Source organism: Anomaloglossus baeobatrachus, chromosome 2 (assembly GCF_048569485.1).
Source record: "Anomaloglossus baeobatrachus isolate aAnoBae1 chromosome 2, aAnoBae1.hap1, whole genome shotgun sequence".
NCBI classification, from domain to species: Eukaryota; Metazoa; Chordata; class Amphibia; order Anura; family Aromobatidae; genus Anomaloglossus; species Anomaloglossus baeobatrachus.
In genome coordinates this window covers 739,374,003-739,395,715 of record NC_134354.1, presented here as the reverse complement: position 1 = coordinate 739,395,715, position 21,713 = coordinate 739,374,003, and the positions used below count along the sequence as shown (strand labels likewise).

General features: G+C 48.3%; 1 protein-coding gene across 3 annotated transcripts in view; it reads left to right on the top strand.

Moving 5' to 3' along the window:
* Positions 1-21,713, top strand: part of C2H11orf65 (chromosome 2 C11orf65 homolog) — a 98,486-nt gene that overhangs the window by 59,318 nt on the left and 17,455 nt on the right. For all 3 annotated transcript variants that reach the window (XM_075334647.1, XM_075334648.1, XM_075334646.1), the window contains one exon: positions 1,366-1,536. In XM_075334647.1, coding sequence (XP_075190762.1) covers positions 1,366-1,536 — 171 coding nt within the window. The remainder of the gene's footprint in view (positions 1-1,365; positions 1,537-21,713) is intronic.

Sequence of the window (21,713 nt, the reverse complement as noted above, 5' to 3'; positions counted from 1 at the left end):
CTGCCGTAGCGATAATGTTCGCTACGGCAGCTATCACAAGATATTGCAGCTGCGACAGGGGCGGGGACTATCGCTCTTGGCATCCCTACAATCGACTAGCGATGTCGCAGCGTGCAAAATACCCCTTAGTATCCCTAGTGCTGGACCCTAAATAGGGAAAAGTTGGGATGAGCTCTTTGTCAACCCCACTAAACACTAAAGGAAGACACAAGGAAGACACACTGGAGAAAAAGCATGAATAACATATCTATAGATGACTCAGGCAGAAGTTCATCAACGCTTCCGCTACGATATCACAGATGAGTACAAGCCACCTGCTTGCATCCAGAGCTTGAATGAACTGAATAACATCCCCAGCACCAGTCCCGGGAAGTATTTAAGTACCAAGAGAATACTGGTGATCAGCAGCTGGGTGGAAGGTGTACTCCTGCTGGGTCCTAAAGGAGCAGAGATGAAAATCCAGCAGGAAAGCTATCTGATACAATGAATGCTAGGAGCAGAAACAATAGAAAGTCAGGGAGCATTTTGCACAGCCAATTGCTGTGACCTTCTATTGCCAGAAACCACATGACTGGCTGTCATCCGTGCCATACGCATGACACGTCAGTTACTGTGGGGGGCGCAATCTGCCTTGGCTGGATCTAGAAGCAGCAGAATGGAGTATGATCGCTGGGATCTACACTAAATCACAGTCACACCCCTGCTATCAGACGGACATTTTACACTTCAGTACATGCTTAGCGGAGTATTACAGTATTCCCCTTTGCAGGTACTGGTATATCGCACGTTTCCTTGGATGACCATGTAGTTCACCTCCTCCCTTGTGGGTGGAAGCAGCAGAACTTGGTTAACTCCTTAGGATATATGCATATATAGTGCTAGGGGTCGCTCCATTGTCATTGCAAGGAAATGTTCCTACGGGTTAAATACGCAGCAGATTTTGTATCCCGGTGGAAAATCCACTACATGTTACAGTACCAGCATTGTGGATGATACCTTCATCCCATCCATTCAGTGCAAGAGAATACGCGGTAAAGGATCAGCGTCAGCTGAAAAGCCCATTTACTAGGCACTAGAGGGGAGAATGCGGCCACATTACAGGATTGTAACTTTTTTATAGGAAGTTTTAAAAAAACCTTCTTGTTTGAATTGATTAGCCGCAGCAAATCATCATCTTCTACAAGTGACGACTGCTCTACGGAGCCTTGTCACGTTCAGCGAGCGCGCTGCAGCCTCCCAGAGCTGTGCATGCAGCGCCACCTGCTGGACGGCCTCTTCCCAGTCTGAAACACTGATCTTTAGCATTGCTATATGAATGGCTTTATGGTCACATTGTTTTCTCTCTCTCTGATATGGCTTCATCAGGTATTATGAAGGAAGTTTACATGCACAGACTACGGAACCCAATACAGCAGTTCTGGTCCAACGAGCCACGGAGGGCGTCATAAAGTCTGTGAAGCAGCATGGGCCTCAGGCGGTCCTGGACTGGGAGGTGGACGAACTACTCAACTGGACTAATGCCCTGAACTATGATGAGTAAGTAGAGATGTGCTGTGCTGCTATACGTACCCACGCTCTTGGATCATCTGGGAGGCTCACAGATTAGGAGACCTCCCAATCTCTCTAAAGAGACGGCAATTATCGTGGGGGCTCCAAAAGCCTCTTAAAATGTGATGGAAAGGAGCATTTTTGCAAAGCACTTTTGGAAGGTTTCTTGTGTATGGTGCCATAAAACTGAGCCCCTGCATCAAATAGCATATTGGGGGCAATCAATGGAGCATGGAATGGCTGTGAAAGAGGCTTATATAAAGGGAGTCTATGGAGCATGGAATGGCTGTGGAGAGGCCTATAAATAGGGAGTCTATGGAGCATGGAATGGCTGTGGAGAGGCCTATAAAAAGGGAGTCTATGGAGCATGGAATGGCTGTGGAGAGGCCTATAAAAAAGGGAGTCTATGGAGCATGGAATGGCTGTGCAGAGGTCTATAAAAAGGGAGTCTATGGAGCATGGAATGGCTGTGCAGAGGCCTATAAAAAGGGAGTCTATGGAGCATGGAATGGCTGTGGAGAGGCCTATAAATAGGGAGTCTATGGAGCATGGCATGGCTGTGGAGAGGTCTATAAAAAGGGAGTCAATGGAGCAGGGAATGGCTGTGGAGAGGCCTATAAATAGGGAGTCTATGGAGCATGGAATGGCTGTGGAGAGGCCTATAAATAGGGAGTCTATGGAGCATGGCATGGCTGTGGAGAGGTCTATAAATAGGGAGTCTATGGAGCATGGAATGGCTGTGGAGAGGCCTATAAATAGGGAGTCTATGGAGCATGGAATGGCTGTGGAGAGGCCTATAAATAGGGAGTCTATGGAGCATGGAATGGCTGTGGAGAGGCCTATAAATAGGGAGTCTATGGAGCATGGCATGGCTGTGGAGAGGTCTATAAATAGGGAGTCTATGGAGCATGGAATGGCTGTGGAGAGGCCTATAAATAGGGAGTCTATGGAGCATGGAATGGCTGTGCAGAGGTCTATAAAAAGGGAGTCTATGGAGCATGGAATGGCTGTGCAGAGGTCTATAAAAAGGGAGTCTATGGAGCATGGAATGGCTGTGGAGAGGCCTATAAATAGGGAGTCTATGGAGCATGGAATGGCTGTGCAGAGGTCTATAAAAAGGGAGTCTATGGAGCATGGAATGGCTGGGGAGAGGCCTATAAATAGGGAGTCTATGGAGCATGGAATGGCTGTGGACAGGCCTAGAAAAAGGCAGTCTATGAGAAAAAATATTTCAGCTACACACTTTTCGTGCCACAATTGTGCACCCACTGGAAGTCCGCATGTATGGCTTTGCCTGGTCAGCATACTTCACAAGGGTAGATTGTTCTGCCGACCTCTTACCTTTTTGTCCTCTAATATCCTGTGTGTGTTTATACATACAGTGCACAACTCTGATGCTTCCATTGAGACATGATACGGATACAATACTGTGCAAAATGTTTTCCAAAGTAGAAATGTGAGGGGTTTTTTCTAATAAATTAATAAAATGCAAAGTGAGTGAACAAAAAGTAAATCAAAATAAAATCAGTATTTAGTGTGACTGCCCTTTGCCTTTAAAACAGCATCAATTTGTCACGCTCTGGCAAGGGAATGCCCAGTACACAGCGCAACACAGAGGATATTATAGATGGAAAGGGGAACATAGACAAAAGGATATATATACATCAACATCAAAGCTGCAGCCAAACACCAGGGCTGCAAATGGCAAAGCTCCAGCAGCTTCCAGAGGCTTTCTCCTTCCACAGTGGCCATTTTAAAAATGAATTCTATAGCCGGCTTCAAGTGATGGGACATGTGATGTGACGCCCCAGGGCAGTGGAATACTCGGTCCCGGGCGTGCAGTGAACAGGGGAGTTGTGGCCGCGGCTGATGCCCGGTTCCGTGACCTCGGGGGTCGATCCAAAGAAGGGTGAAAAAATAAAAATAAAGTAAATAACTTTTTTGACACTTGTGGGTTGCGGATATTTTGTGGGAGCCGCCGCTGTGTGATCTTGCGGGGGCTGGTAGTATAACGCAGCTCAGGTGTTCTGGCCCTCCGCAAGTAGGGCTAGGCCCCGGAAGAGGATGAAGGGGGGTAGTAGTGCTGTGGAATGGGACTTGTGGGGGCACATTGAGGGGAATAAACCAAACCACACAGGAACTGCAGTTTAAGTTCTTTACTCACTATGCTGGTTCAGTTCCCGCTTGGTGCTGGTTCTCAGGTGTTCCCTCACCCTTTGTTCCCAGTGCCAGTTGGTAACCTGTAGAGTTGACCTCCATGCACAACTTCAGTTTTTGGTGGATTCCCGTGGCCTAAAGCTTCCTGGGATTCCCTCTGTTTCTCAGTCTTGGCCCGTATAGCAGGCAGCCTGGACAATTTTAATGGGTTGGACTACTGTCCCTGTTCCCAGGTCCCTTCTTTGCTGCTTTGCTCCGGACACTCAGGTTGGTGAGGGACTCTGATGATCCCCTCACTTGGGCAGATTTAACAGGTAACTTGACACGTACTCCCATTCTAGGGTTCTGCACCCCGCCTGTACTGAGTTCTGTGAGTACTGGTCCAGCACTCCTCGGCAACCTTCAGTTTAAGTACCAGCGCCTTACTCCACAGCAACTCCTCTCCTTTTTCAACTCTTGGTTTCTTAGGTTTTCCACTTTGCTTTCTCCACTCTTCACTAGTCCTGACTGTACCTTACTTCTTCACTCTGCTAATGTCCTCTTAAGCTTAACTCCTCCCTCCAACTGACTGACTGACTCTGTCAACTGTCCACTTTCAAACTTAGCTCCGCCTATTTTACCTCACCACGCTACTAGCTCCGCCCCTTTTATGTGTCTCTCCCTAGCAGATTGGATGCTTACCAACCTATGAGTGGCCATCCCTCTAATCTGTTACTAGGCAGTCTCCCAGGCTGGACATTGGGTTTTGTGTGTGTCTGATGGTGCTGGTGTGTTTTCCTGGCACTGGTATTCCAGGGTTTGGGTTTCCACATGGTTACATATTTTGCGGCACCTGATACCTCAGGGTTGCTACATTACTATTGAGAAGGAAGGGGAGTGGTCACAAACCGGCTGCACCTGAGATTGGAGTAACAAGGAACTACTGACAAGAAAAAAGTCTTTAACTCTTGCTGCACCAAAAGAAAGCAAATACACTTAAAGGGATGATATTATCCGAAAAACTAGAGTCATTACACCGATTTTTTATCTTTTACAAAAGTGCAATCAATTTTATTATAACTTAGTGCTTAAAACACAGATTATTTTTTGTATGGACAATTTCACAGATAATGTTTCAACGGTAAATTACATGGATAAAGGGAAGACAAAGGGGCCCTCTTTACAGATAGCACAGCCAATAGTAAACTGGCAACATTATACAGTGGAACCTCACTTAACGAGTACGGTAACCCACTTAACGAGAATTTCGCTTAACAAGCAAAGCTTTCTGTAAATTTGTAACTCGGTTTACGAGAAAGTCTTGCTGTACGAGCAAAATCCTCACCGCACACACTTCCGGTTCCGTACATCCACCGCGCTCTGACCCGCTCTTGCAGTCCACACAAATACACACAAGCACGCACAAATACACACACACATATTATGCTCACCTTACCTTCCGTTCCATCGCCGGCCTCATGGTTCTTGTAGTCCGCCGGCTCATCGCGACGTCCTTGCGGCGAACTACAAGACCCAGGAAGCCGGCGATGGAACGTAAGGTAAGGTGAGCATAATATGTGTACCTCCAGTTCCATTGCCGGCATCCTGGGTCCTGTAGTTCGCCGCTCCGCTCCACTCCAGGCTGTGCATCGGCAACCATAGCGATGAAGCAGGAACTTCCTCTGTCACCGCTACTCAAAGGCAGAGCGCTGGCCACTCAGAGACAAACGGCACCTGCCTTTGATGTCAGAGCTCTGGCAGCGGAAGTTCCTACCTCGTCGTTGTGGTAACCCGATACACAGCCCGTACCGGAGAACAGCAAGTCCCAGGAGACTGGCGATGGAACGGAAGGTAAGGTGAGCATAATATGTGCGTGCGTGCTTGTGTGTTTGTGTGAGTTTGTACGTGTTTGTGCATGTGTGGAAGTGTGGAATGACAGAATAGGGGACCAGGATGGGATATTTAACAAGTTGTGTAACGAATTGTCTGCATTGCAATGATTTCCTATGGGAAATCTTGCTTTGCTGAACGAGTAACTTGGTTAACAAGCACACTCCCAGAACGGATTGTTCTCGTTAACCAAGGTTCCCACTGTATTGCATACAAAACAATGCAGATACAGAGCAGATCAACAAACGTTTAGCAGAGCAGTGCTTCACTATACATATGCATAGATGTTCTTATTATGATCCCCGATTGTGCTCACAAGATTAAACCAATGCTGATTAAAGATCCAAGGTTACAATGTTCGCCATTACCCATGTGGGAGCCAGGGAGCTGTGTTTGTGTGAAGAAGGCTCCTGCCCCTACAACTGTTTCACAGACATAAAGATTCCACTTCGTCAGGGGGCGTGGCCTGGAGAACTCTGAAGCCTCTCTTTGTCTGTCCATTCTGGAATCACATGGTCCAAATCACCCTATCAGAGAGCCTGATTGGGCGCATGGGCACCGCCCACGGCCCCACCGTAGCGACGCCGTCTCTCCCGAGACCTCACCCCCCCCACGCACGCTGGCCAGGCTGGTTGCATGGGAGGAGGCGAACCCGTTATTGAGTGGCGCACGTCACCAGAAGGCACCAGACCCGGCAAACACGCGTCCACAGCTCTTAGGCAGGGTTCACACATAAGGACCTACATAACAATAAAAAAATACCGATTCCCATAAAGCAGGTGTTATGAAGTTCACTCAAAAAGGGGTCATTCGAGACATCTCCAGGCATGGCTTTATCCATAATGACTATAGAAAAGAAAAAAAGAGATTCTTAAAACAATGATTTAAAAAAAAATCTAAAAAGCAATAAGTTAAAGTGATAAGGGATGCAGAGGGACACAGTCCACGCTCATTAACGGAAAATAAAGAACATGCAAAATTAAATACCCGATATATGTTAATGGGGGAGTTTTTTAAGAAGAGGAGGTAAGAAGGAAGGGAGAGGGGTTATTTATTTATTAAAAAATGAGGGGGGACCAGGAGGCGTGTTCATAGAAAGCTTGAAAAGCTCAGGCTCTCATTTAAACCCGCTGGTGCCATGGATCCTATCATATTGATCCAATAGCACTCACGCTGTGCAAGCTTTTTCTTTACGTCTCCACCTCTTACCCCCAAATGTATAGACTCAATTCCCCGCACTTTAAAAGTGGAGGGATTGGATCCATGGTATTTCTTATAATGTTTCGAGATGGTCTTTAAATCGTGCTCTCTGGTTCTCACCTTGAGAGTACGGGAGGTTAATCCCACATATACTTTTGGGCACGTATAGGTCGCATAGTAAATTATATTACTTGTGTTGCAGGTAATGTAACTCTCAATTTTAAATTCTTTATCTTGTTTTACATTCCTGAAGGTAGTTGCCCTACAGATGTTCTTACAGGCAACACAATCCCCACAGGGGAAACATCCTCTCACGGGTCCGTTCACCAAACGGGTACTGAATTTGCGGAATGTAGTGGCTGCTCACAAGTAGGTCCCGCAAGTTTTTACTGCGCCTAGATGTCATGGCAGGACGATCTGGGAGATAATTTCCAAAACTCGAATCTGATTTAATTATTGGCCAATATTTGTTTAAAATATCTCGCATCTCTTCCCACCCATCATTATAAGTGGAAATAAACCTTATAACATCATTCCCATCTTTTGATCTATTTTTAACTCGGAGCAGCTCCCCACGTTTAGTCCTTCTTGCCCTTTGATAGCCCGTTTTAATGGAACGACCACTATAGCCCCTAGACCTGAACCTCTTGAAGATCCTGTGCTTGTACCTCAAACCGCGCATCCGTAGAGCAGATGCGTTTCATTCTAAGATATTGTCCTATGGGTGTTGCCCTAATAGTAGAGATGGGATGGCTAGACGTAGCATGCAGTAGGGAGTTCGTGGAAGTCAGTTTTCTATATACATCAGATTTTAACAAATTTTGAGAATCCTTCTCAATTCTGACATCCAAAAATTCCACTTTCTCCCCACTGCATTTATGAGTCAACTTTATATTCAATTCATTCATGTTGAGCTGGTTCATAAGGTCCCCGAGCTCGCTCTCACTTCCTTGATAAATAATAAAAATATCATCTATATATCTGGCCCACATATTAATATGGGCTATGGCCTGCAGCCCTCCCCCGCCAAACACCTCCCTCTCCCAATATCTAAGGAAGAGGTTGGCGAAGGAGGGCGCACAGGCCGCACCCATTGCGGTGCCACACTTTTGGATATAGAATTGATCTTTAAAAACAAAAAAATTATCCGTGAGAACGAACTCGAGGAGCTCCAGAACCAGCTCAACTACTCTGCCATCCAATCTACTACCCATAAGGTAGAAACGCACCGCTCTAAGGCCATGTTCGTGTTGTATACACGTGTATAAAGCCTCAACATCTGCCGTCGCCATAATCATATTTTCCTCAATTGTCATACCATCTATACGTTGTAAAATATTGGTGGTATCTCTTACGTACGACGGCAGTGTTTCGGAAAGCGGTTTGAGGTAGAAGTCTATAAATTTACATACAGGCTCACAAAGGCCTTTCAGTCCAGAGACTATAGGGCGGCCAGGCGGATCAAGGGCATTTTTATGAATTTTTGGCATAAAATATATAGTTGGAATCTTGGCCTCTTTATTTAAGAGGCCTTCATATATCCGCTTGGTGATTACACCCTGTGAGAAGGCATCATAAAGAAGGGAGTCTAATTCCGTGGAGAGGAATTTAATTTTTTTTTTTTAACCAATCCGTTTTTATTGAAATTCTTTAAAAGAAGAAAATATAACATACATACAGAAAAAAGAGAAGAGAGGATTTGCCACTACAGTTTCCTTAGTTGGGTTACTGCCCTTGGTACATATATAGCCCTCATAATACACTTACTGACCAATATATACTTTTATTTAGGATTTGCTAGTTTATCTGCTCTATCTCTTGGTATCCCAGAACCCTTGTGACAGTTTTGTATTTACATGTTGCTATAGTGTTTTATTTTCTGCTTTTGCATTGCTAAGCCCACCAATCTATATGTTATACCATACTAGAAAGCAGCTATGTTAGAGAGTGTGTCGATAGCAGAATAGGGAGAAAGGAAGGGTGGGGAAAGCATTCACAAGGGGACTAGGGAGGGAGGTAAAAGGGGAGTTATAAGTGTCCTGTTACTGGAACAGATCCCTGAAGGCAGGGGACTCCTTGAACATGATCCACGGCTGCCAGAGTCTGATAAACTTCTCGTTGGTGCCCGTAACCCAAGATGAAAGTTCCTCCATATGGCACAGATGAGATAGCTCCGCCTGCCATTCCCCCATTCCAGGGGTCACTGTGGACCTCCAGTGTCTTACGATGACTGCTCTGGCCGCAATCAAAAAGAACCACAAAAGGCACTTCTTTTGACACCCCAATGAGCCGGGAAGAATATAAAGAAGAGCAATCTTTATGGAGGGAGCTATGTTTTCTCCTGTCATTTGGTTGTAGATTGTAAAAACCTGAATACAGAAATTGGATATTCTGTTACATCCCCACCAAATGTGTGATAACGTGCCCCTACCTGAGCCACAGCACCAGCACTCCTCTGGGACCGAGGGGAAGGCTCTATGCAGGTTAGCCGGACATTGGTACCATCTTGCCAATAACTTGTAGCTCTTTTCCTGGGCATTGCATGCTACTGAGATCTTGTGGGAGAACACGTACGCTTTCTGTTTTTCATCATCGGAGAGGCTGAAGCCTAATTCCGATTCCCATCTTCTAATATGACTAGGATCCCCAGGGTGAAGGTTTCTGTTCATCATACCAGAAATGAGGGAGATCTGGTGTGACAGAGCCGAATCCCGCAAAAATATACGTTCAAGCTGGGTGGACGTGTCCGGAGGGGGGGGGCCGCCCCCCTCCCAGCCAGGATTACACAAAGGAGCGAAGTTGAATATATTCGAGCCACCTCAATCGTCTCCCCGGGAATGCAGCCTGTAGGTCTACAAAAGAGGGCAAGTCGTTGCCCTGTTGGATCTTCCCCAATCTGATGTCTGATCTCCTTTGTCATCCAAGAAATCTCTCCGCCGTATACCCTGGGGGGAAGCCCGGATTGCCAGGGAAGTGGGCGAGCTAATCAGGCCACCTTTCATCTTTATGGCCTCCCATGCCTCTAATGTCACTTTGAGCAATATTCCGTTTGGCTCCACCTGCCTCCTTATGTCCTCTATTTCTTTTGGCATCAGCCAGGGAAGCGAACCAAGTGGAACCGGGATATAAAGCTGCTCTAACGCCACCCACCGCTTGGTCTCCTGGTGGAATCGCCAGTCTACCAGCCTGGCCACCAGAGCAGCACGATGATAGGTACGGCAATCCGGCCCTCCCCCTCTGTTTGGGCCTGGTCAAAGTCTGATAACTAATCCTTGGTTTTCCCCCTTTACATAGGAAGCGTACCAATGCGGACCTCAGTGTCTTGAAGAAGGCTGGAGGGGGGTTTATAGGTATTGTCTGAAAAATGTAGAGGAATTGTGGTAGTATATCCATTTTAAAAGCGTTTATGCGACCGAACCACGAAAGGGGCCGTTTGTTGTACTCTTCCATGTCCTTTAGGGTTCTATTTAACAAGGGTTGGTAGTTTAAGGAATAAAGCATCCCCAAATTGGATGGAATCGATGCCCCTAGATATTTTATCGAAGATGTCTGCCATCAAAACGGGAAATTTTCTTTTAATAGAGAGACTTCTGTTTTAAGGGAGATGTTTAATGCCTCTGTTTTGTAGTAGTTTATTTTAAAATTGCTCAGATTTCCGAATCGCTCAAATTCTTTTAGTAGGGAAGGGAAGGTGATCAGAGGTTGGGACGTGTAAAGCAGGAGGTTATCCGCGTACATAGCCGTCTTAAATTCCCACTGGGGTTCTGTCTAATGGCTGCCGCAAGGTGCTCCATAACAATGACATATAAGAGAGGGGATAGAGGGCATCCCTGACGGGTACCGTTTCTAAATTCCACTGGGTCCGAGAGGGCCCCGTTAACCCTGACTTGGGCCGATGGTCTGGAGTATAATGCCATTATCTTACTCACAAAGTTCGGGCCTATACCAATCTGCCTTAATGCCGAGTTCATGTGTGGCGCCCTGGACTAGCCAGGTCGTCACAGGTACTACAACATACACCCCCACCCCGAGACAGGCACATCAGCCAGACACAAAATCCTTGTTGCCTCCCTCCAGGGGCTGATGTCCACACCACGTGGGGTGGAGCCAGGCGGTTGGCCCCACCCACTGAGGAGTTCACAGTCCTAGAGGCGGGAGAAGGAAGTCAGTGGAGATCAGTTAGGGAAGTGGAAGAGAGAGGAGTGAAGTGAGGAGTAAACTGATTGTGTCCGGGTGTGTGGCCCAGGCACTAAGAGCAAGGTTGGCAGACGGTGGTGGCCGTCTGCAGGAGAGGCAGATCATCGTGGAACCGTAGGACCGGGGACGGGCGGTGGCCTTCCAGTACCGAACCGGGGAGCAAAGTGAAGCCAGCACACACAGGCAGGGCCTGCGGACCCCGACCAGGCTTGGAGTCGCCATTAGAGGTCAAATCCGTCAGTGACCGGAACCCCAGGGGTTTCCTAACAGCCAAGACCCGATTGAAGGCAACCGTCCGACCAGCAAAAGGAAATACAGCTACCGCCACAGCTAGAGTTCCAAGGGCCAGAGCCTGCGGGCAAAAGGGCTCCTCCGGCACATATACACGCTGGGGAGCGGGTTACCGGTGGGAATCCATCGGGAACGAACATACACAAAGGTGCAGGGAAAGGCAGCCACCACCAACCGTCCGGGAGAAGTCACAGCAGCCGGCTGCGGGACCCGTCCATCCAGCCGTTTGGTTTACCAGAGACTTTGCGTACATTTGTGGCTGAGTGAGTACAACCGTGCCGTCCGGCACCGCGCTGCGCAGTCCAGGCGACCCTGCACCTTTCCAACCCTGCCTCCCCGTCACCTCACCGGGCCCCGGGACCACCAACCCCTACCCATGGAGGGAGGAAACAACATCCCAGCTGCTCCCTACCATCGCTCCCGGGATCCCCGTCACCAGCACTGGTGGTGTCCCACCTCACCACAACCCGTGGGTGGTGTCACGGACCAAATCCCCAAACCAAACTACCCCCCTGAAAGCACTCACAGGCGAGGAGCACCGCTCGAGCCACCGAGCAGCCATCGCAGCAGCGCCGGACCCGAGCGTTAGCGAGCGTAGCGCAGCGGCGTCCTCCCCGCCCGCGATACATGAATCCCCAGTGTACCCGGCCAAAAGCCTTTTCTGCATCTATCGAAAGACGTCCTAGGAGCTCTCCTCTCCACGTAGCTCTGGCTATTAGGTGTATTGTTTTGTTCATTGTCTCAGGCCTCGCTACCCTGCACGAACCCAACCTAATCTGTGTGTATAATGGAGGGCAATAGAGGCGTTAACCGGTTGGCCAATACTTTCGCGAAGATTTTTACGTCAATATTTATTAGTGAGATTGGGCGGTAGTTGGCCACCAGTGTTTGATCTTTTCCGGGTTTAGGTAAGACCGTGATATGGGCTTCTAGTGATTGTGAAGTAAATGGGTACGACTCGGATACTGAGTAATATAATTTTGTGAGGAATGGAGTAATTTGAGTTTTGAAAAGTTTATAAAACGCGGGAGAGAACCCGTCTGGTCCCGGGCTTTTGCCGCTTGGAGAGTCTTCTATTGCCGTGGCCACCTCCCCCTCCCCAAATGCCGCGTCCAAACCCCTGGCGTCTTCCTGGTCTAATGTAGGTAGGGCTGTCTCTATAATGTATGAATCCATTCGGGTCTGTAGATCCCACTGAGCCATTTCGGAGAATTTACACCGAATATTGTATAGATCTGTATAATATTCTTTAAAATGGTTTAAGATTTTTACTGGGTCTTGCGTGTCTGTTTCCCTGGGTCTTTATTTTAGTAACATGTAAAGCTTGGTTGTAATAGGAGCGAGAGTTGTCGCCCGCTTTTGTCTGAGTGGCTGTATAGTAGTCTTTTAAATTGATTGTGGAACCTAAAGGTACCGTCACACTAAGCAACTTACCAGCGATCCCAACAACGATAGGGATCGCTGGTAAGTTGCTAGGAGGTTGCTGGTGAGATGTCACACTGCTACGCTCCAGCGATCCCACCAGCAACCTGACCTGGCAGGGATCGCTGGAGCGTGGCTACACGAGTTGCTGGTGAGCTCACCAGTGACCAGTGACAAGCCCCCAGCGCCGCGTGGAAGATGCTGCGCTTGGTAACTAAGGTAAATATCGGTAACCAACCCGATATTTACCTTGGTTACCACTGCACGCAGCTACACGTGCAGAGAGCAGGGAGCAGCGCACACTGAGCGCTGGCTCCCTGCTCTCCTAGCTACAACACACATCGGGTTAATTAACCCGATGTGTGCTGCAGCTAAATGTGCACAGAGCAGGGAGCAGCGCACAATGCTTAGCGCTGGCTCCCTGCTCTCCTAGCTACAGCACACATCGGGTTAATTAACCCGATGTGTCCTGCAGCTAGCTACATGTGCACAGAGCAAGAGCCGGCACAGGCAGTGAGAGCGGCAGAGGCTGGTATCGAAGGTAAATATCGGGTAACCAAGGACAGGGCTTCTTGGTTACCCGATGTTTACATTGGTTACCAGCCTCTGCAGAAGCCGGCTCCTGCTGCCTGCACATTTAGTTGTTGCTGTCTCGCTGTCACACACAGCGATCTGTGCTTCACAGCAGGACAGCAACAACTAAAAAATGGCCCAGGACATTCAGCAACAACCAACGACCTCACAGCAGGGGCCAGGTTGTTGCTGGATGTCACACACAGCAACATCGCTAGCAACGTCACAAAAGTTGTTCGTTACTAGCGATGTTGCTTAGTGTGACGGGGCCTTAAGAAGCCTACAATCCAAAAGCTTCCTTACTTTATCTCTTGCTGTTGTGAGGTTGGCTAGTACATCCGGGGAGGGATTAGATTTATGTGTTATCTCTAGTGTAGTGATCTTTTGGAAAAGCTGGGCTACCTCCTGTGCTGTCTCTTTTTTTGATCCGTGTCCCATGCTTTATTAGGGTCCCCCTTAGCACACATTTAAATGCCTCCCACTGAAATGGTAGGGGTGTGGAGTCCACTGCGTGGGTGGCTATGAAGAATTCCATAGACTCCCTTAAGTCTGTTACACATTATTCGTCTCTCAATAAGGAGTCGTTAAGCCTCCAAGTCCATGCTCGGTTTGGATAATCTGGCGGAGAAACCTCCAAGAATACTGGGGCATGATCAGACCAGACCTCATTCCCTATAACAGAGATCGAGTGCCACGAAAGGACTCTCTGGCTGACCAGAATAAAATCGATGCGACTGTAAGTCTGGTGGGGATTGGAGAAAAATGTATAGTCCCTGTCTGTGGGGTGCATGATTCTCCAAGCATCAACCAGGTGGAGATTGCCCTGAAACGTGAGTTAGCCATTCAGGCGTCTCAGAGGTATGGCGCTCCTCCCCGTCGACACGACCATTGTGGGATTTAATGCAAAGTTAAAGTCTCCTCCCAGCAACACCTTCCCCTCAGTGAATTCTGATAGAACCTTTAAAAAAGAGCGGCATGCGTTAGTTTGGTTAATATTTGGTCCGTACCAACCTGCATTCGTATAGACCACAGAGCCTATTTTGATGTTTAGCAGTGCGTATCTGCCTGCCTCATCTATCTTGGAGTTCAAAATTGTGTGAACCAGGTTTTTGTGTATTGCGATTGAGAACCCTTTAGATCTTGACTTATTGTTCGCGCTGTGGTACCAATGTGTAAAGTATCTATTGTGTAGATTTGGTATATGGCCAGTTTTAAAGTGCGTTTCCTGAATGATAAGAATCTGGGTTCTTTGTGCATTTCGTATAGGATATGTGACCTCTTTTGGGGCATGTTGAGTCCCCTAACATTTAGTGAGCCTATTTTGAGCCCCAGCATTCTGTCCCAGTGCAGCACTACTTCCTAAGGGGAAGAACACTATGGGCAGTAGGGGGGTTGACGAAGGGAGGGGGGGTGGGGAGAAAAGAAGTATAGAGGTATAAGTGGAGAGGAGACTAGAATTCCTTTAGGAAGAAGAAGAATGAAAAAGGAGAAAGGGAAATACAAAAGTCAAGAGTTCAGTACCTCAAGCTGACCTCTATCTCCCTAACTCTCCTCAGATCACCATAGTAGTAGCAAGCAGGCGAGAAGAATTCACAGGCACAGATGTTAAACTAAGTTTCTAGGTGCCGCTGCCTCCTGGGAGAACCCGTCCGGGTATGCCTCTTCCTATAGCTCTGTTGGGTGATCCGAAGGCTCTCCTCCATGCACAAATTGTTAATTGTTGACCCTTAAGGCCGAGATCGCTAGCATGCGTACCCGACCCCATCGGTTGTGCATCACGGGCAAATCGTTGCCCGTGGCGCACAACATCGCTAGTAACAGTCACACTACTTACCCGCCTAGCGACGTCGCTGTGACTGCGAACCACCTCCTTTCTAAGGGGGCGGTTCGTTCGACGTCACAGCGACGTCACTAAGCGGCCGCCCAATAGAAGCGGAGGGGCGGAGATAAGCGGGACGTAACATCCCGCCCACCTCCTTCCTTCCTTATTGCCGGCGGCCGCAGGTAAGGTGAGGTTCCTCGTTCCTGCGGTGTCACACATAGCGATGTGTGCTGCCGCAGGAATGACGAACAACAGCGTACCTGCAGCTGCAACGATATTTGGGAATAGGGGAGCAGATTTTGCATGATTTTGCGACCTTTTTTGATCGCACATAGGTGTCACACGCAACGACATCGCTAACGAGGCCGGATGTGCGTCACGAATTCCGTGACCCCCAACGACATCGCTTTAGCGATGTCGCTGCGTGTAAAGCGGCCTTTAGGCTTGAAACCATCCAGGTTCCGCTCCCCAGTTATGTGGAGCAATGCCCTTGGCTACACGCACGTGGGATTTTCTGGCCGTTATTTGGGAAGCCTATCCCCCTCGGTGTGCTGGCGCATGGGAGTAGAACATGAAGACTCTACTCGCTACAGGCTAATTGCCGAGTTGCATATAGCTTCACCCCGACCTAGGGTCCATGTACCCTGCCGTGCTCAGTCCTGGACCGGTTACTGGACCACCAATCCAGTCCACCGCGACCAGGTCTCTGACTCCTGTGGTCCCTGTGGACCACCTGTCTGCAACCTAGCCGTCTTCTAGGGGCTGCAAGCCCTCCCTGGGAGCTCCAACTCCCTGTGACCTCTCCTCTTGAGAGTCACCACTTAATTCCCTGCTACTTCCTGAACTGTTTACTATATCCCTCCCACCATCCTTTCTAGCCCCTAGGTGGACAGGCCCATTCACAACTGGTCCTACCCACTGGTGTGCTGGTTTGATGCCCCTGGACTATCAGGTCGTCACAGGGTATTGCACAACCTGCCCTCCCGTGCAATATCCACCTCCTTCTTGGTTATGGGTCCCCAACTGTATGGTGTTGCCAACATCAGCTAATGAAAATCCTAGGTACACTCTGCACCACACCCACCAGACACACCAGTGGACGGCCTGAGTGGAATAGGGTCGCCCACTAGGGGGGTTGGTTAGGGGAGGTCAGAAGTGTCAGGAACAAGGAAGTTGTAGTTTGGAAGTGAAGGAGAGAGGAGGTCAGGAGCAGGGCTCTTAAGTAGATCTAAGTGGCAGACGGTGGTCTGGGCCTAGAGGAGCTGGACCCCTGGTCACGGGATCGTGGCAAGGGGCACGGAACTGTCGAGGAGGACAGCCGGCGGCCTTGCACCATCACCGGGCTGGGACCAGGGCACCACAGGGTTCGTGGACCCTAGGTCAGGGAGCAGCTTCAGGCAACCTGACAATTGACCCGACGAGAACGGAGCCTTCAAGATCCGCTCTCCACCCGCTCCAAAATCGGGGTGCTAGCGCAACGAGGGGGATAGGACTTTCCACATAAACGGTCCAGGAAATCCCAAGCGTGAACCCTGAGAGCAAGATCCCACACTTAGCCATAGTGGGGAGTGGGACCCGGCAAGTTCCATACTACTGGGACCAACAGACAAGTAAACTTAGTGCCAGGAGGCAGGTCTCGGATCACCAGGTAGCACCATCGGGGACGGGACCTGAACGAGCTTCCCTAAGCTGCAGCTGTATCCAGAACGTAGGTTTATCCAGTTGTCGGTGTCAGCTTTATGAACTGAGTGAGTACGCAAGTGACCCCTTCACACCCAACGGCACTCCCCCTCACCATCACCGAGTCCCGGGGTATCCCCCCTACCTGTGGAGGGTCACAACACCTGGCTGCCCTATTCCATCACCCCGGGTACTCCCAACTGCAGCGGTGGTACTCCAAATTACCACATACCAGGGGTGGCGTCATGAACTTTAATACAATCCCCTGTAAATACCCCCTTCATTTGAGTGGCCGCACGACCCCCGGGCTGGCGACCCCTCGAGCCACCGCGGATCCGGATCCGAGCAGCCTGGCTGCTGGCACGGGGGCGGCACACTTGCAGGGTGTAGTGTGAGGTGGCTTAGGATTTTGTGTGCTGGTGTTCAGTGCCCCGGGTCAAGGCTCACAGAACCAAGGAGGGTGGGCCCTACACCTAAGATAAAGGCAGTGCAGACCCCCGCAACACCCTGGTATAGCCAGGGCGTCACATATGTACTTATCCTGGTATATATGTCCTCATGCTGGGCCCATCCTGGTATTTATGCCTTATCTTGGGCCTATCTTGGTATATATGTTCTTATCCTGGGCCCATCCTGATATAAATGATCCACATCCTGGTGTATAAGGACCCTTTCTTACGCCCATCTTGGTATCTATATGTCCTTATCCTGAGCCATTTTCTGGTATATACAGTCCCCGTTCTGTCTCTAGCTCATAAAAAAAAAACAGCAAAAAAATCCCCATTCTACTCACCTCCCTCACCGCCCAGTATACTTTGTAGTAGGTGTGCAGTGGCCAGCAGCTGACATCGGCATGTGCGCTATCTCGTCTTAGGATATCTAGTAAGGGCCTCAGGGCTTTTCTTTTCTGTAGGGTCCATCTCGACAAATCCGGGAGAATCTGCAAGCGGGATCCCTGAAAGCAAATATCTCCGGCCGCCCGGGCTTGTGTCATTATTGAGTCTTTCACTTGGTATCTGTGAACTCTACAGATTACATCCTGTGGGTAGTTTGGGTCTACAGGTTTAGGGCCCAAGGCTCTGTGGGCTCTATCCAGCTCCAGATGGGAATCTCTGGGGGAGCCGAGCAAGGGGTTAAATATTTTGTGAAGTGTAGTATGCAGCTCGCCTGGGGACACCGATTCTGGGAGAGCCCTCTGATTCTTATATTGTTTCTTCTTCCTCTGTTCTCGGCGTCATCTATCTTATCTGCCAGGTAGTGAAGTGGAAAAGAGTGAAAGGACATGTCCTCTTTTTGTGTTGTGATTTGGGCAGACAATGTGGATGTGGTTGCCTCGACTGCTGTTACTCTTCCACCCCAGTGCTGAACCTCATCTTTCAGCACTGTCAATTCAGCTTCATAGGATTTTTCTAATCTTTCAACATACTGCTCCATATCATGTGTAGTTGGAATGTTCCTAATATAAGCAGCAAGGCTTTGAATATCCATGGCCAGCGTGAGTCCCCCTTGTTGTCTGTCTCAGCCTCTGTGCTTTGGAGCTGTGATGTGAGCTCACTTCTTGGTGCTGTATTTATATTTAGCATTTTTGTGCCTGCAGACCTCTGACCCACCTGGTAGTGGGCTTCTGTGTTAGGTAATTTGAGATGTGAGAGGGAACTTTGCTGGAAGGAGCTGTGTGTTCTGATAGCTGCTCCACTATTCCCCCCCTCCCCCATCAGGAACGGGTTATCTCCTGCTCTGAACTGATCCCTGCCTTGCATGTGCCTGCTGCACTGTTATTTAGAGCCAATGTTTGTGGCTGCTCCGTCTGCCCCATGCTGCCGCTGCACAGCTCGGTCGGCTCCTGTATCTCCCCTGACAGGGACTCACATTCACTTGGTGACCATGACACTGTCTGCTGTACAGTTCCTGAGCTCACAGCGCCATCTTGCTTCCACGTGGACGCTGACTCACCGCCCGCTAGGGTTTCCTGCGTCTCTGGAGTCACTCGGTCAGAAGTATGTGAAGCTGTGCTGGGTGTCACTTCTGCCATGACTGCTTGCCTGGGGCCTGTTAGGTACCAGGTTATGCCTCCAGTTACTGTTGCAGACTGTCCCACAAGCGTTGCCTTCGGTCCCCGTTTCTTCTTGATTCCCATGGGCTGGCTTTGGGCTGGTTTCCTGCTCTATTTCGCTGTTAGTTCTTGGCTCGGGCCAGGAGCTGTGCTTACACGCGTCTTGTCTCCTCCAAGGCCAGGCCACACCCCGGAATTTAATTTTAAGTATGTTTTTGGGGTTTTTTTGTCATGCAACTGCCGCTGTGCCTCCCTCTCATACATAGTTTTGGGCCAAAACACCACATTTCTCCCCTTGTCCGCTGGTTTAATTACTATATCATCAAAGGATTGGAGTTCCTTAAGGGCCCTTCTTTGGTTATAAGTAAATTGTTCCTTCAGCGTTTTGTGGAGATCTGCTCAAACTCCTTTATTACTAAATTAGTGAACATCTCCACTGCCGGACAAAGGGACAAGGAGGGAAATGTGGTTACTTTAGGGGCCGTATATAGAGGAAACATACCTTTTGACTCCAATTCTTGTTCATCCAAAAGACTCTCCAAAATTTCCTCCGCACTGTCTCCAACTAAAGGCTCCATCTTATTTTCTTGTTTACCCCTTGAGTGTAATTTCTTCAGGACAAGTTTACGAGAGAAGAGCTGGGTATCTTTGATGGCTGTAAAAAGATTAAAATTAGCCACTGGTGAAAAGGTTAGCCCTCTCTCTAAAGGCCACGTCTCACTAAGCAACATCGCTAGCAACATCGCTGCTGAGGCACGACTTTTGCGACGCAACAGCGATGTTGCTAGCGATGTTGCTGTGTGTGACATCCAGCAACAACCTGGCCCCTGCTGTGAGGTCGCTGGTTGTTGCTGAATGTCCTGGACCATTTTTTAGTTGTTGCTCTCCCGCTGTGAAGCACACATCGCTGTGTGTGACAGCGAGAGAGCAACAACTGAATGTGCAGTGAGCAGGGAGCCGGCTTCTGCGGACGCTGGTAACCAATGTAAATATCGGGTAACCAAGAAGCCCTTTGCTTGGTTACCCGATATTTACCTTCGTTACCAGCGTAATTAACCCGATGTGTACTCTGGCTAGGAGTGCAGGGAGCCAGCGCTAAGCAGTGTGCGCTGGTAACCAAGGTAAATATTGGGTTGGTTGCCCGATATTTACCTTAGTTACCAAGCGCAGCATCGCTTCCACGCGTCGCTGCTGGCTGGGGGCTGATCACTGGTTGCTGGTGAGATCTGCCTGTTTGACAGCTCACCAGCAACCCGTTGTAGCGACGCTCCAGCGATCCCTGCCAGGTCAGGTTGCTGGTGGGATCACTGGAGCGTCGCTTAGTGTGACGGTACCTTAAAACTTCTAACTGGAATTTATTGAGCCTATGTGCGGATTGGTTAATTACCTGCATCTAATCATCTCTCTCCCCCTTTCCCTGATTGTTGTTACCCTTAGATGTCTTGCTTGAATTGGATTGTTGATTTTTATTGGATCGTAACCTTTTACTAATCGCTAACTCTGTCCGTTCCTCTTGTCCACCTTCTCCAGAGGTCACTGAGACCGAAAAAATAGATCCACTTCACGACATGCTGTTAAAGTTTCTGTTCCTTTTATAATTCCATTTATAGACTTTATTATATTAGTCTGTATAATATAGAATTACCTATATGTAAAAATTTGCGCTGAACCACAACAATGCATTGAGAAATAATGTTTTATTCTGTTTTATTCTCCACTCACACCAAAAAATATATAGAACCTCTACTAAAACATCACATAACATAAAAAACAAATATACAAGTACTTGATTATGATTTAAAACTACTGAATATAAGTCTCAAGGGGACCGGCAACGCCCCCGAAACGCGCGTCGGATCAAGCTCATTTGCACCTACTTTCTTTCTACGGCGGAACAGCCGGATTGTGTGTGGATTCAAACCTCCAAAGTTTAACTTTGCTGGAAAGAGTGAATGCCCTAATCAATTCTTCGGAATCTAGAAGGATTTTGTACCTTGGAGCTCTGCTGCAAACTAAAAGCCTTGGCGGTATCTCCACTACAGGAACGCAGGAGCTCACATAGGGGAGGAATCACTGCACCCCCGCTGAAGATTCTGCGATCAGGTACCTTTAATAATAACCCACAATATAGAGACTTGTCTACCTGTCAAAGTGTTAATTTACCCGTGGCAGAATAAGTGGACTGTGTCCTTCATTCAAACTTCTTACCCGGGAAGGCATTCATACCCTGGAGTCCCGTGGTTGGTAATCAAGCGGTGTCTGCTTTCTAGGAATCCAGGAGCCTGCACAGGAGAAGTTTACAGTGCCCTGCTGTGGACCTGCAATCAGGCACAATTAAAAACCGGCAGCGCAGAAATTCCTTTAATCTGCCGGAGCCTGTGTATTTAAGTTGTTATTTAAACACTGAAGTGTTATCTGCTTTTTAGGAATCCAGGAGCCTGCAAAGGAAGAATCTGTGGTGTCCCGTTGTAAACTTGTATTCAGGCACACTTTGAAATCCACAGAGCATAAGTTGTCTTTAATTTGCTGGAGCCTTGCACTGAAGAAACAAACATATAGTGCAGAGACTTTCATTGCCTGCTGAATTGTTACATTTTGGACACATCTGGCGTTAATGCGCTAGATGTGGTGTTAATATTTAACCCTATAAAGGCAACTGCAGCTTATGTGAAGTGCGTGACTCAAAGTGACATTTGAGGACTCTGGTGTAGTAATACAAATTATTATTCATTTATATTATGGGCTTTTGTGTATTTTGTAAAGACTCATATAAAACCCTTTCTTGAGACTTATATTCAGTAGTTTTAAATCATAATCAAGTACTTGTATATTTGTTTTTTATGTTATGTGATGTTTTAGTAGAGGTTCTATATATTTTTTGGTGTGAGTGGAGAATAAAAC